Source organism: Phyllobates terribilis, unplaced genomic scaffold, assembly GCF_046119375.1.
Source record: "Phyllobates terribilis strain yellow unplaced genomic scaffold, ASM4611937v1 Scaffold_3__8_contigs__length_932513732, whole genome shotgun sequence".
Taxonomy (NCBI): domain Eukaryota; kingdom Metazoa; phylum Chordata; class Amphibia; order Anura; family Dendrobatidae; genus Phyllobates; species Phyllobates terribilis.
Window position 1 is genome coordinate 398,122,994 of NW_027362763.1, and position 16,139 is coordinate 398,139,132.

At 40.9% G+C, this 16,139-nt stretch overlaps 1 protein-coding gene across 23 annotated transcripts in view; it reads left to right on the forward strand.

The window, feature by feature from the left end:
• RIMS1 (regulating synaptic membrane exocytosis 1) overlaps positions 1–16,139 on the forward strand; it is a 469,599-nt gene that overhangs the window by 69,200 nt on the left and 384,260 nt on the right. For 20 of the 23 annotated variants that reach the window (XM_073675541.1, XM_073675542.1, XM_073675546.1 and 17 more), the window contains exons 2-3: positions 7,689–7,902; positions 14,282–14,293. In XM_073675541.1, the coding sequence (XP_073531642.1) occupies positions 7,689–7,902; positions 14,282–14,293 (226 nt within the window). The remainder of the gene's footprint in view (positions 1–7,688; positions 7,903–14,281; positions 14,294–16,139) is intronic. The other 3 variants (XM_073675525.1, XM_073675540.1, XM_073675530.1) reach the window with 1 other exon arrangement.

Sequence of the window (16,139 nt, forward strand, 5' to 3'; positions counted from 1 at the left end):
TGAGCTGTAACAGCATTGACCACCCGACACGCCGCTACTATGCATAGGGGCGGCTGAGCTGTAACAGCACTGACTGCCCAACATGCCCCTACTATCCATAGGGGCGGATGAGCTGTAACGGCACTGACTGCCCGACACGCCCCTGCTATCCATAGAGGGCAGCTGAGCTGTAACAGCACTGACTGCTTGACACGCCCCTGCTATCCATAGGGGGCGGCTGAGCTGTAACAGCACTGACCGCCCGACACGCCCCTGGTATCCATAGCGGGCAGCTGAGCTGTAACAGCACTGACCACCCGACATTCCCCTGCTATCCATAGGGGCGGATGAGCTGTAACAGCACTGACTGCCCGACATGCCCCTGCTATCCATAGGGGCGGCAGTGCTCTGTAGAGCAGGGATGTCAAACTCAAACACACAATCACAATAATTCTCCTTGATGGGAGAGAGGGGGAAACATGGGCAATTGTTGTTATTGACGCTCATTTGACGCCACTGTTAAAGTTTACTTTGTTGTTCATTAACATATTGCACAGTATTTTTTATTACTTCATTGACTTCATATCATAAAGGTTATATATAGAACAGTTTCTCTTTAGTCAAATCAACCATTTATTACTCTATTCCCTTTGTTTATATTCAGTAAGTGTTTTTGTAATGTAAAACCTTTTTAATAAATACACTCTTATTAAAAAAAACAAATGCCGTAATCATACTGATGAGCAGAATCATATAGTGAAGTCATTGTTATCTGAAAATGTACAGCATAAAAATAATTCCCAAAAAATAGTATCAGAAGTGCATTTTTTTACAATTTCTCCCCCCTTGGATTGTTTTCCAGTACACTTTGTGGTAAAATGAATGGTGTCGGTCAAAAGCTCATCTCGTCCCGCAAAAAAACCCCAAGCCCTCATATGTCTATGTGGACAGAAAAATATAAAAAGTTATGGCTCTGGGAAGAAAGGGGGGAAAAAACGGAAACGCAAAAAGGAAATTGGGCACTTTGTGAAGGGGTTAAATCTTAATCCAAGTATATTTGGGAAATTTCTTCACTTCCAAGATGGAGTCTAGGTAAAAATGCTGTATGGAAAGGCCAAGATCTCCTGGTAGGGTTAAGAAGCAGACACGAGATACGTATATCGGCGCAGTGAAGGAGTTCAGGGCAATTCTAGTTACGGTCTTTAGTCGATTATCGGCAAATATGGCTGCTCTCAGCAGTTCCTCAAACACGATCCTACAAGACCTCAGACATAACGTGCTGCGCCTTAATTATTGATGGCCCTGCTACTTAACATTAATCTTTATCGATCCATTTTTCCCTTTCTGCTGTACATTACATGTCCATGAATTTTTTACATACTGGAAGTGAGAGTTTCTGTTGTCTGTGGCAGATTACACTTTTAGAATATGGAACACATCAAAGATGTCCTTTAGTAAAAGCTAAGAAGGAGAAGAGGATGGGAAAGAGGGTTTAAAAATAAAAGAATTGGCGTTTATTTATATAGAGTCATTACGAGGCTTGTATGAGCCGGCATTGTATGAGGAATGCTCCGAGCTCTTCTTTCACAGGGCTTCTATTCCTGTCAGTAACTCACGTGGGATCCACTGGGGAATGATCGCAGATCAGAAGCCATTTTGTCTCTTTCCGATGCCATGCTGCGTGCCAAACAGGTGGTGATTGTGTGCCATAAGCTGTGTTTCTCTCTGAACCCTATTGGCTTTGGAGTTAAGGTAATTCATTAGTTTAGTAGGTTTTCATGATGTCAGAAGTAAAGCCATACAGTATATCCTGGTAGTGTCTCAAGCAACTTTTCAACTTTTTTTTCCAGACTATGTCTAATATACACGGCTATATTAGGGCTCTGTTAAAGGGAATCTGTTACCATGTTTTTGCTACCCTATCTGAGAGCAGTATAATGTAGGAGCAGAGACCTGATTCCAGCAATATATCACTTACTTTGCTGGGTGCTGCAGTTTTAATAAAATCAGTGTTTTCTCTGCTGCAGATCTACCAGTTCTCTGAATACTGAGCTCTGTATAACCCTGCCCACACCACTGATTGGCAGCTTTATGTATAGACTGTGCATAGGCAGAAAGCTGCCTATTAGTGATAAAGGCATGGTTATAAAAGTGGACGACTACATTGCAGCAGATTTACTAGTCCCCTAGAAATAATCTCCTGCTGATAAAACTGTTTTTTTTTTTTAAACAACAAGAAAAAGCCCAGTAAGTGACACATCACTGGAATCAGGGTCCCTGTCCCTACATGATGCTCCTCTCAGATTAAGTAGAAACCTGATGACCAATTAATTTTATATGTCCAAAATATATGGACCTATAATTTGGCAGGGCCCTTCATATGTGTTTTAACTTTGTATGACTAGTCTCATACAGTGACTTTTTATGTTTGTTTTTCCCCTACATTCATATGAAATCCAATAGAAAAAGGAGTAAATCTTCAATCACTAGTAGAGTGATGTAGATATTCTCTACTACAAGCATTAATCTAATGAAGGATATATCTGTTTTACAGTGCTGCACAGCGACCCCATATGGCAGCACATAAAGTGACTTTGACTGTGCTATACAGCGCAGTAGAGATTCATTGTGCACTTTTTCTGACACGTGGTGAAATTGGCTATTATTGTGCTCTTAAAGAGAATGTGTCAGCAGGTTTTTGCTATGTAATCTGACAGCAGCATAAGGTAAGGACGGATACCCTGATTACAGTGATGTGTCACTTAGTTTACTGGGTGCAGCAGTTAGTTTTCTCTTTTGCAGATTTAACAGTGCCTGAATGTTGTAACCCCGCCTGCTTTCTGTGTACAGTCTATAGTGACAGAGAGCTGCTAATCAGTGCAGGGGGCGTGGTTGGACTAGGAGCCAGAGGCATCTTGTCCTGTAGTAATAATCTCCTGCTAATAAATTACTGATTGTATTGAAATAGCGAAACACAGTTTAATAAGTGACACATCACTGGAATCAGGGTCTTTGCCCCTACATCATGCTTCTCTCAGATTACTTAGCAAAAGCCTGCTGAAAGATTCCCTACAAAAGAATCTGTCACCAGGTTTTCACAAAATAAACTGAATACTTCATTAAACCGAGTTATGCTAGTTTGAAAATCCGTGTCAGAATGCCCGTATAATCATTTTTTGAAAGTTTCTTGTATTAGGGGTACTCTTGAATTGCTCAGTTAAATATCAGGATTATGCAGTCATGGATTGAAAGTAAGTACACCAGTCTCATCGGGTCTAAGAACTCTATTTAGTATAAGCTTGTATTGTGAAAACTACTAACAGATCATCTTTAAAGAGGACCTGCCACAAGGTGAAAAGTTTTTGCACTTATTTTATTCCAGCTGCTCCCCTGAGTATTCCGGTTTTTGTTTTTTAATACCTGCCATAGGGCTACAGAGATATGGGACTTTATTTACTGGATTTTTCTAGGGTCTTTACTAAGTGGGCGTGGCTTCCAGGATTCTATGGGGGTGTGTCCTTTGGCTGCTCTGTATTATTGCCCTGTGAGCCACTCCCCCTGGGTAAAGACCCCCAAAGTTTGCAATAAATATAAAACCCCATCTCTGGAACCATATAGTTAATTTCATAAAAGACATTAGATTGCTGACTACATTATAAACATGTATTTTTATGTGCAAACACATTTGTTCTCATTGACAGCATATGTCACAGTATAGTTGGGTCTCCCTTATACATATTAGATTGTGAGACATAGTATGTCGATATATAGTCAGGTTTCTCTCATATACATTAGATTGTTGGCGGATCCATTGAGAGTTATATGCACTGGACTTCACTATTGATAAAGCTATGAAATCTTGTTTCCATATTGCATCATAATGAAAGTACAAACTGCAGCAGGGGTGGGCCTGAGGAGCCACATGAGAGGCCGTGCCTGTTGTGGAGGGCCGAACCAATAGGCTGAAATTAATTCTGCTCAATATTAATATTAACATATTAATTATAATTGTTTGACATTAATATTAATTTTAGCACTTAATATTGAGCAAAATTAAGTATGCTGGCATCTCCCTATAAACCATATGGGCCAGCACACAGCCCCCCTATATACTGTATGACCGTATGAGCCCCCACATAGCCTATTTGCAGTATGAGCCCCCACATAGCCTCCTTTATATAGTATGAGCTCCCGCATAGCCCCCTATATACAGTATGAGCCCCCACATAGCACCTTATGTACAGCATGAGCCCCCACTTAGCCACCTATGTACTTACAAACTTCCCATACACATGAAAAAAAGACCACATACTCACCTCGTTCCCGTTTTCCCGGTGTGCTCTTGTCTCCAGTGTACTAACTCTCCGCAGTGCACAGTTGATGTGATGTAATGGCATCATCATATGTGTGCTGTCTTACATGCTGATTGGTCCCCCACCAATGTATTTGTCGCTGTCTGCATCCTGAGGCGGGCGGAGGACTGCGGGGTGGGGCATGGTTCTGCCTGTGGGCCACTGTTTTAGCTCTTTGGCTGTCTCGGTATCACGGGTATATCAAGTGTGACAGACATTCGCTCTGGATCCGGCTGTAGAAGGTCACTGCACTTGGCATTGCATACGCCTTCTTGATCCTCTCATCTCTGTAGTGTAGTGATATCCTTCTTCCTTTAGGTCCCAGCTGCTAATTGACACACCCTTGCTTGGTAGTTAAAAACTCTCAGTGTCTCCAGAGAGTCGCCGGTGATAGTTCTATGTTCCTCTGTCCATGCCTGGAGTACTAGTAGTCGGCTTTGTTTGTTTTCCTTGTTGTCTTAAGTTGCAGTTGGGATGACTAGTGCTCACCCCGTCCCTTCCCTACCTAGAGCCTAGTTCTAGTGACATTCAGGGATTAGGTTTCTTGCTCGGTTATAGGTGTGGAACCTGTATAGGGACGATAGGGTAGTCAGGGTGATATTAAATCTGCCTTGGGGTCTCCACTCCCCCTTCCCTAGTTGTTGGGCTCCCTTCCCCCTCTTACTGTCATTGTACACTTGTTCCTTCCCTCACCTTTCACCTTGCGTGACACTCCGTCCGTGGGCCGGACTGGTACAGCCAGAGGGCCAGATGTGGCCCGCGGGCCGCATTTTGCCCAGATCTGAATTACATGAATCCTTTTTCAATCTTTCCTCCAATATTGCTGCAACATGATTATAAAATATTTATAAATCACTGTTAATTTATACTCCGCTGTAAACAAAAGAAAAGATTTGTACAAGGAGGACTAACTTAAGTCATTTTCACACTGCAGTAATTTGGTCAGTATTTTGCATTAGTGCTTGAAAACCTATACCAAGAGTGGAACATAATCTGATGTTATAATGGAAAGATTTCAAAGTCTTCTGTATTTTGGATTGATGCCTTGTTTTGACTTACAAATATTTATGTGGAATACTGCCCAAAATCCTGCCATGTTAAAATTGCCTTAGTTTGCTGTGCTGTCATTGGTCAGCTGATTTGTGGGAGAAATTTCTGTGACTGGTCCATACAAGGCCGGACTGGGACTGAAATTCAGACCTGGTGTTTGAAAGCAACACAGGTCCATGCTGTTCCCGTCCCTCGCACTTTTTTAGGTTGGTGTTTCTATTACAGATATTACCCTGGCTGGAGGAAATCAAGATTTACTAAAAGATCAGTAGAACCAATAATACTGCTATATAAGTTTTAATAATACTGCTATGCCATGACTACATAATACCACCACATAGTGACAATATATTGCCATTATACCGATCAGTAAATTAGTTGGACACCTCTGAGTACATTTTCAGCATGCAGAACTACTGCCTGCCGAATCCTAACAGTGTGTATCATACACACCATTGAGATTCGCCTCTCTTTTGCCAGTTCAGCAGTTGTCATGTGATTGAAAGTATACGATTTGCATATTTGCAGTCACGTGTCAACTAAAGGATCAGATGCTTTACTCAATGTTCTATTCTAGTTGGCACGTGACTGCAAATATTGGAACTGCTGGAAATGGCAAGCAGAGCTGAATCCTAACAGTGTGTGCACGACACACTGTTATGATTCTTCAAGCTGCCGTGCTTGCTGACAGTTTACAACCATTTTAAAAACATGGCTGTACCAAGACCAATATCAATAAGATAAGACATAAGAGACAAATACTACCAGTCCATAGCCAAATATTACCAGCTACCGTAGTGATAATACCATTGATCATTAACCAAAACCACTGTACTAGACTGATATTACCACAATACAGTGACCATATAATGGTAATATCAATTTTACACAAGTACTCTGCAGACCATATATATGTATGTTCTCACCAGTGACGTTCTCGATGATCATAGTCATTCATTTTCCCTTGTCTTTTCAATTTGGCCCAGACCACCATGACCACTTCTTTAATCAATAACTCGTCTCTGCAAAATGTAACACAGAGACATCTTTGGCTTACTGCTTTTCCAGCCCCTCCTCAGAGTCCCCCACCTCTACACAAACCATATACCGAAGTGCTATAACCAGTGATAATGCTCCTTCTGTGTCCTGTCCAGTACTTTCACAGTAAAAGTGCCATAGACAGAAATAATGTTCCTTCTGTGCCTTGTATAGTAATTTCACTTTCCTTTTGGGCCCCACACAGAGAGTGCCCCTACACAGTAATGATGTTCTATATTTAGTTCCTGTTAGTAATGTCCCCCTTTGCCTCCTAATAATAGCCTCCCCCTGTGCCACCTTTAATAGTAATTCCATGTTCTTTATATAATAAAAATAACAATACCCTTGTGCTTCACCTATGCTATAATGACAATGTTCTCCCATTGTACCTCCTTATAATAATGCCCTCATCCTTATAATGATGTCCCACAACCCCCCATATTTAAAATGAAGCCCCATATCCCTAATACACATTATAATGCCCTATAGCCTCCCCATACACAGTATGATTCCCCACAGCCCCCTGTATGCAATATAATTTTCCCACATCTCTCCTTACACAGTATGATGTCCCATAGCCATCTTATACACAGTATGATAGCCAATATAGTACATTTCCCCACAGCTTTCTGCCCCGACTTTAGGGCCTCATAATTAAAATAATATATATTCTCACCCAAAACTGCCTATCCTTCCATCACAGCCTCAGTCTTCTCTTGTATATCAATGGGCCAATGCAGGCAGTGATGTAATCGCGCCGCCCAATGCCCCCTATATGGCACCAGCCTCCTATATGGCACCAGCCTCCTATATGGCACCAGCCTCTAACATGGCACCAGCCTCTAACAAGCTACGAGCTGAAAGCCGCCCGCAGCCTACTAGAGTAAGAGGTGGTGCAGGGAGCCTATGGCTCTCTGCTCCACTATTGCTATTTACATTATCAGCATTCTGTTCTGAGGATGCTGATAATGTTAAGAGTGTTGCAGAATGTTGTCTCCTGCCGGCCCAGCTCACATGGCATTTGCCAGAATGGCTGAATGGACAGATTGTCCCTGGTTCCATATATCTTAATGGGGCTTGCAGAAATCCCTGCACATTTTGCATAAATAACTGTATCTACATGTATAGAACTGATCATCAGATGATGAAATTATTGCAAGACACCTGACGCTTGTGAAGCTCGTAAATTGCACACTTAGATATTGTTGTTTTTTCTGTTCCTTTCATGTCATTGTCTGATCCTATGACCCATGTTCTCTTCTGTAACAGGAGGCTGCATCAGCAGTTTGAAAGCTATAAAGAACAAATCAGAAAAATTGGAGATGACCCTCGTCGGTACCCTGGAGAACACAAGGATGATGCGCCAACATGTGGGATCTGTCACAAGACAAAGTTTGCGGATGGCTGCGGACATTTATGCTCTTACTGCCGAACAAAATTTTGTGCCCGTTGTGGTGGTCGTGTTTCACTTCGGTCAAATAATGTAAGTTGTCTATATGTAAAGGGGTTGTCTGTTTTTTTTTTTTTTTTAATTGGATAAAAGTAGGAAGGTTTGAAAATAACAAAATATTTTTTTTTCACTCGTTACAGCTGCACCTTGGTTGATTGAGGTCTTGGCTGTAGTAGTAACATCCTGTCTACAACTTGTGACCACTGCAGCCAAACACTTCCCTCAGTGGTAATGCTGTCGAAATCTTTTACATATTTTACACAAGTTTTATTAAAAGCTGCGCCAGACACATCCTCTGCAAGAAATATGAAGGTTAAAGGATCATTGTGGTAACTTCCCTTTGCTAACCATAGAGGAAATGGGAATCAGGCGTCCGCTGACCGTTATGGAAAATGTTCTGGGAAATCCCTTCTAACTGCTTCAGTTGATATCTTATGGAATACACTTAGTAGCTGGTTCATTAACCAGTAAGAGGTTTACTGTATGTAAAGCGGTCAATGCTTAGACGTTGCCGGCTGGGATGTTACGGGTAAGAGGGAATGCACTCCACAACCGCTGACTTGTAAGGTCAATTGTACGGCTGTAGGTGTAAGTGCCCACGATGCAGAAATGCTCCGGATTTTTCCTGAGCGTTTCTCCATCTCCCTGGCAGAAAAAAACACATGTGGATTGTACATGCGGATTGTACATGCGGATTGTACATGCTTATTGTACATGCGTTTATCCTGCCAGGGACAAGCATTTGTCAAGCGTCTTTAGTATGTGTTTTCGCATGCTTTTGTCAAGCGCTTTTCCAAGCGATTTTAGCATCACTTGGAAAGGTGCTTGAAAGTTGATCACACAATATAAATCCATGCAACCGGCATGAATTTAAATTGTGTGACCAACATAATGTTAAAAAAAAAAAATTAGAACATAAAAAATAACCTTATACTCACCTTTCCAGCGGCCTCGGTCTGCTCCCGGCGTCGCTGCTGGTTCCGTGGCGGGTACCGGTAATGTAAAAGGACCTTCCATTACGTCAGCGGTTATGTCACAGGTCACGCGACTGCTAACGTCATGGAAGGTCCTTTTACATTACCGGTACCCGCCACGGAGCCAGCAGCGACGCCGGGAGAAGAGCAGGGTGAGTATAAGGTTATTTTTTATTTTTATTCTTTTTTTTTTACAGGTACTATGGTACCCGGGTCTGGAGGAGAGTCTCCTCTTCTCCAGACCCGGGTACCATCCGTGCATTAATTGCATAAGAATCGCATGTGTACAAGTAGTCATGTGGATCTTATGCGATCCAATGCAAGTCAATGGCGGCGATTTCGCAGTGAAATCGCACTAGAATTGGTCTTGCTGCGGGTTTTACCGCAATGCGAATTCGCAGTGGAAATTTCCGCATGATGTGCACAGCACATGTGGATTTGCATTGCAGTAAATGGCAGACTTATTACAAGCGATTTTAATGTGTTTTCGTGGCATTTTCGTATTGAAAATACGCCTCAAAAACTCATTAAAATTGCTTTGTGTGCACATAGCCGTACGGTGTTTTTGGTGCAGATTCTGTGCCAAATCCACATAGAATTCAACTTCATATTTGTAGGCAACAATCTTCATATTAATTAGAATGAAAAAGTTCCCCTTTAGTGCACATGTATAACGTTTTGGTGACAATGACTTTCTTTAGATGCACATGATTCTGTGGAGGGATAAAGACTGTATGGCTAAGCGCTAGTAGTCTAGTGGATACTCCATGATAAATGTTGGCCAATACCCTTGGTGCTAAAGAGCTTTTAGATGCTGGAGTTAAAGGAGTATTCCCATCTCCAAGATCCTATCCCAATATGTAGTAGGTGTAATAATAATAATATTAGCAAATACCTCCAATTCGAGATGTAGTATAGTTTTTTCCGATTCGCTGTCTCTTTCCTCACGTGCAGGCAATACAGGACCTTAGGTATCCATGGTTACGACCACTGATACAATGACAGTTAGCTAGTTGCTAGTGGTTGTAACCATGGATACCTAAAGTCATGCAATGCCTGCACATGAGGAAAGAGACATAGCGAATCAGAAGAACTATACTACATTTCTAATTGGAGGTATTTGCTAATATTATTAATATTACGCCTACTACATATTGGGATAGGATCTTGGAGATGGGAATACCCCTTTAAGCTTTAGTTGAAATGATTGAGTGTAAATGAATGAGGATATAAGCAGGGAGGCTTGTTGTAATAGGCATGAGTCTTTGACTTCTTTTAATGCCTTGACTGTGATAATGTGATTCCTTTTTAGCCTAAAGGACACATTTGGTCACAGAGCATACACTTTAATAAATCAGTGAAGAAGGCACTGGAGAACCCTTTAGTAGATACTATAGAACCCGCTGACCTATTTTCTATAACTCATCTTTTACTTAAAGGGAACCTGTCACCAGGTTTTTGTCATCTAATCAGAGAGCAGCATAAAGTAGAGGCAGACAACCTGATTCCATTGATGTGTCACTTACTGGGCTGCTTACTGTAGTTTTGATAAGATCACTGTTTTATCAGCTAGAGATTATCTGAAAAGGACTAGTAAACCTGCTGCTATGTAGTCCTCCATATTCATGAGTTCTCTATAACCCGCCCACATCTCTGATTAGAAGCTATCTGCCTATGCACAGTGTACACAGAAAGCTGCCAATCAGTGGTGTGGGCAGGGTTATACAGATCTAAGCAATCAGAGAACTGCTAGATCTGCAGCAGATAAAACAGTGGTTTTATCAAAACTACAACATGCAGCTAAGGAAGTGATGCATCACCGCAATCAGGGTCTCTGCCTCTGCATTATGCTGCTCTCGGATGGGGCAGCAAAACCCTGATGACAGATTTCCTTTAAAGGTGTTGCTTAGTGACTGATTGCCTTTAGGCAAGTCCTTATAATGAACGGGCCGTATATGTCAATCAGCCATAAGATTAATATGTGAAGTGAAGAAAATTGATTTTCTCATTACAATGTCACAGGTTGGGATATATCAGGAAGTGAGTGAAAAGTCAGTTCTGAAAGTTGCTTTACACACAGATAGGGTCCTTATAATACAAAAATGATGGAATCCGGCACTCCTTTTTTAAAAAAGAGTGTCGGATTCCATAATTATTTTTTTAATCAAAGCTGGAAACTGGATTATTTGTGATTATTGAGAATGGTCAAAGACACTCTGGTTGTGGTGAGGTTTCGCGCTTCCCTTTGCACTTCCTGCCCTTACCATGGAATATGTGAGCTGGTCTCCTTTTTCTATTTTGGAAGGTACCAGGAAAACCTTGGGTGCTGGCAGTGCACCCACCTATACATTGTTACGACCAAGTACACCCCTTCATGGCAACAGTATCCCCTAATGACAGCGCCTGCCTTCAGCAAGATAATGCATCTTACCACACTGGAAAAAGTATTCAGGAATTGTTTGAGGAATATCACAATGAGTTCAGGGAGTAAAAGGGAATCAAAAGGTTTTTCTACATAATCTGAGAGCAGCAGAGACCCTAATTCCAGCGATGTGTTACCAGGCTGCTTGCTGTAGTTTTGATAAAATCACTGTATTATCAGCAGGAGATTATCACTAGAGAACTAGTAAACCTGCTGCCATGTAGTCTTCCATATTCATGAGCTCTGTATAACCCCTCCCCCACCACTGATTGGCAGCTTTCTGCCTATGCACAGTGTACAGAGAAAGCTGCAAAGAAATGTGTTAAGGGTACAATTCAATTGACCGGTGGTCAAGATACTGTTGCAGCGTGGCCCAAAACACGTTTTCAGATGGAGAGTTAAAGGAGTTCTTCTCTTTCACAAAACCCTTGTCCACAAGCATATTTTGTTTAATAAACAAACTGAGTTTTTCTCACCCTTCCCAGGTCCAAAACTGAATCTCTGCAGCTTCTTCCGATGTCTGTTATTGTCTGCAGTGCTAACATCATGTCAACAGCACTGCAGCCAATAAATGAGCTCAGTGGCTCTGTCCAAGAAGATGGCATAAGCTGCTCAGACAGCAGCGCAGACAATAACAGGCGCCGGAGACTCAGCCCTGGATTTGGGGAGGGTGAGTAAACCATAGTTTGTATTTTTTTAAACCCAAAAACCCCTTTTAATGATTGTTAATCATTAAAGGAGTTGTCCGGTCATATTCTGATGAGCTATACATAGCTGTTCTGCTGTACTCGGCAGCTGCTGTTACGCACTGAATGGCATTGCTTAGTGCAGTGTTTACTTCTAGCTGCTAGCAGAGCTTGTAACCGCTGATCAGTGGAGGTGCTGGGTGTTGGACCCAACCAAACTGATATTGATGACCAATATATTAAATGAAGAATCCACTAGCAGTTTTTCAAGCAAAAACACTGGAAAAATATCCGGAATGTTTTGAACCTTCCAATTAATTTCTATTATAAATTATTGAAAGTCTTCAGAGTGGAAAACGTCCACTTACTATTAATCACTTGGCGTATTTGGAACCATGAAGCGGTTAAAGGACGCTCAAAAGACTGAACATATGAACAGCAATTAATTTTTACATTGCATATATTCATTTCTGAACGTTTAGTTTGCACTTTTTCAGGCTTTTTTTTCCTTTTTTTAGAGCAGAATCCACCTGAAAAAGTACTAACTAAACTCTCAAAGGATTGAACATATGCATTTCTATGTTAAAACGACTTGCTGCTTATATATTCAGGCTTTTGCGTGTCTTTTAACTGCTTCAGGTTTCCAAAACGGTTAAAGGGACTTTGTCAACACAGAATGACTGGTCAAACGAAGTCTTGCTGCTCGGTGCTTCATGGCGGGGCCAATCATTGATATATACCTTCCCACATGCCTATTGCCCCTCTCTTTCCACCCTTCTCCTCTTTGATTGACATCTCTGGCTTCGTAGAGCCAGAGAAGTGCGGAGATAGATTGAAAACCGCTGTGGAATATGTTGGCGCTATATAAATAAAGATTATTATTATGAAAACAAGCAGGTGGGAAGGTGTATTTAAATGACTGTCCCCGCCATGGAGCACCGAGCGCCTGTACTTGGTTTGAACAGTCATTCTGTGCTGACAGTCCCTTTAAAAGGTTCCAAACCTTGCTCTCTGAAGTTCTATAGTTTATAGTACAAGTCAATGGGAAGGCTCAAGACTCCCAGGCGGGCTTTTTGAGTATTTTGGCAACACTTCTGCTTCAAAAATTGGTAGCAGTTTCTTCATTGTTGAATGGTTTTAAAAAAAAATGTCCAGAAAGCCCTAGTACAGAAGATGCCATAAAATGCTGTCATTTTGCTAAAAAAAAACCAACTGCAGTCAAAAACATTGGAAAAGTGCCCTGGAAAAGACCAAAAAAAAATGCATTTTCGGAATTGTTTTTCTCCTGAAAAACTAGGTGGTTCCGCCCATCTGAAAGAGACTTCATTTGAACATACTCTAAATAGCAAAAAATACATCTTTTATTGTGTAATTGGAAGCAACAATGAAACAGCAAGTCATCTAGTAAATATTTTTAAGCATTTTTTTGTTTTTTTATGTTTACAACATTTCTGGTAGTTCTCCTTTAATTTGTACTTTATAGTGGATGTTCACTTCTTAACACCATGGTGTTTTTAAAGGGATTGTTCACTACTCAGACAAATCCCTTCTCAAACACTACGTTTTCACCGATTAAAATAATAACACCTATACTGCGGTCCAAAGGTGTCTGCACTGGCTTTCCCGGGGCTCTTGTGACATTATGTCATGCAATCCCTGCTGCCAGTTAGCAGCCACTTCACTTTCCCTTGCTTCCAAAAAAATCACATATCCAAAGGAAGTGAGAGAGCTGCCACAACTCTCACTTCCTCCGGATCTCAGTTACGTCCAAAGGAGGGGAGAGGGAAGCTAACCGCAGTGATCGCATGACATAACAATGTCACATGAGCCACTTGAGAGCCAGTGACGACACGTCTGAACGGCACCAGAGGTAAGTATAGGTGTTATTATTTTACTATTTATTATTTACTATTTATTAGATTTACAAGCTTAGGAGTAGTACTGTATACTATGTATACATTGTCCTGAATAATAAAGCAGTATACAATAGACTTCTATATTCCCTAGCAGTGGTGACTGCAGGTACACAGGTATATATCAAAAATGGAGTTTTGTCTACTATAAAGATATGTTTAGAAATTCACCCGCACCTTTTTAGCCTAGAACAGATTCTCAAGAGTGGACATTAGTGATTTTGTTCTCCATGCTGGAGGAAAAAGTAATACACCTAATATGATTCTTCTTCAGTTAAGTAATGATGCACTTTCTTGAAAGCTTTAATTTAATTTAACCTTGACCTTTTTAATTTTGCTTATTAATACCTGCTTACCATTAATTTTCTTTTTTTCCCTCTCTTTTTATATTCTGCTTTCTTGGATGCTTTCCCACAGGAGGACAAAGTGGTTAGAATCTTTTCTTTCTTTCATCTTGTGTATGATACAATGTTGGAATATTTTTTGAGACGTTATGGTGCCAAATGCGTGGGTTGTGTTATTGTGTAGTTTTGACAATCGCAGTGTCGCTGCTCTTCAATCACTCCTTCAGTAAATTATATTAGATGTAATTTGCATTGTAAATGGCTTCTGTCAGGTAACCTATATTTATAGGAGAAAGCTACAGCTGTTCTTTTTATGAAAAGGGATATAAATAGCTAGTGTTAATATACAAAATAAGGAACTTTTAATTTGTCACCTAAAAGAAATAAAGGAGATGAGGCTTTATACTTAGAGAACTGATAAATAGTGACTTTTTTCCAGAAGGAAATTCATTTTACAAGCGACAAATGTTCCTGCCTTACAATACAGTGGCTTGTGAAAGTATTAACTCCCCTTGGCAATTTTCGTGTTTTGCTACTTCACAACCTGGAATTTCACAGTTTTCTTTTTCTTGTGAAGCAAACAACAAATAGGACAAAATTACTGAAAACTTCAGTGTGCATAACTATTCACCCCCCTAAGGTCAGTACTTTGTAGAACCTCCTTTTGTGGCAATTATAGCTGCAAGTCACTTTGGATAGGTCTAAGAGTATTTCACACATCTTGTCACTGAGATTTTTTGCCCGTTCCTCAAGGCAAAACTGCTCCAGTTCCTTCAAGTTAGCTGGTTTCCTCTGGTGAACAGCAATCTTCATACAGATTCTCAATTGGATTAAGGTCTGGGCTTTGATTAGGCCACTCCAAAACATTAACATGTTTCCCCTTAAACCACTCGAGTGTTGCTTTAGCAGTATGATTTGGGTCATTGTCTTGTTGGAAGGTGAACCTCCGTCCCAGTCTCAAATCTTTGACAGGCTGAAACTTGTTTTGCTCAAGAATATCCTTGTATTTCGCACCATCCATCTTTCCCTTGACTTGGACCATTTCCCTGTCCCTGCTGCTGAAAAACATCCTCACAGCATGATGCCACCATCACCATGTTTCACTGTGGGGATGGTGTTCTTGGGGTGAGGAGCTGTGTTGGATTGGTGCCAGACGTTGTGTTTACCATGGTGGCCAAACAGTTCAATTTTGGTCTCCTCTGACCAAAGCACTTTCCTCCATACATTTGGGAACTGTCCCACATGTCTTTTGGCAAACTGAAAATGAACCTTACAATTTTTGTGTGTAAGTAAAGGCTTTTTTCTGCCCACTTGGAAGAGTCCACCTCTATGGAGTGTATGGTTTATTGTGGTCGTATGGACAGATACTCCAGTCTCTTCTGGGAACTCTGGAGCTCCTTCAGGGTTACCTTTGGTCTCTGTGCTCAAGGTCATCATGACAACACTCGGGTCACCAAGCTACGGAAATCCTCTTAGACCATGCTCAGAGCATGGTTTAAGATGCTTCTGTACATGTATAATGCATTGCAATGCTTATGCAGTCCCATAGAGGGACTGAGTAAAAAAGTAAAAAAAAATTGTAAAGATATTCAAAAGCTTTTTTGCAAAGTAATATTAATAAAAAAAATAGATATTACACCTATAACTACATTTTTATGTAAAAAAAATACACATATTTGGTATTGCCTCTGGAATGACCCAATCTATAAAACTGTTACACTAGTTAAACCCTTCCGTGAACGCCATAAAAAAAAAGGCAAAGTAGGGTTTTTATCATACCGCTGGGAAAAAAAGTCGAATAAAACATGATCAAAAAGTTGAATGTGAATAAAAATGGTATTGCTGAAAACGTCATCTTGTCCTGCAAAAAACAAGCCGCCATACAGCTCCATCAGTGTAAAAAATTAAACGTTATAGCTCTAAGAATACAG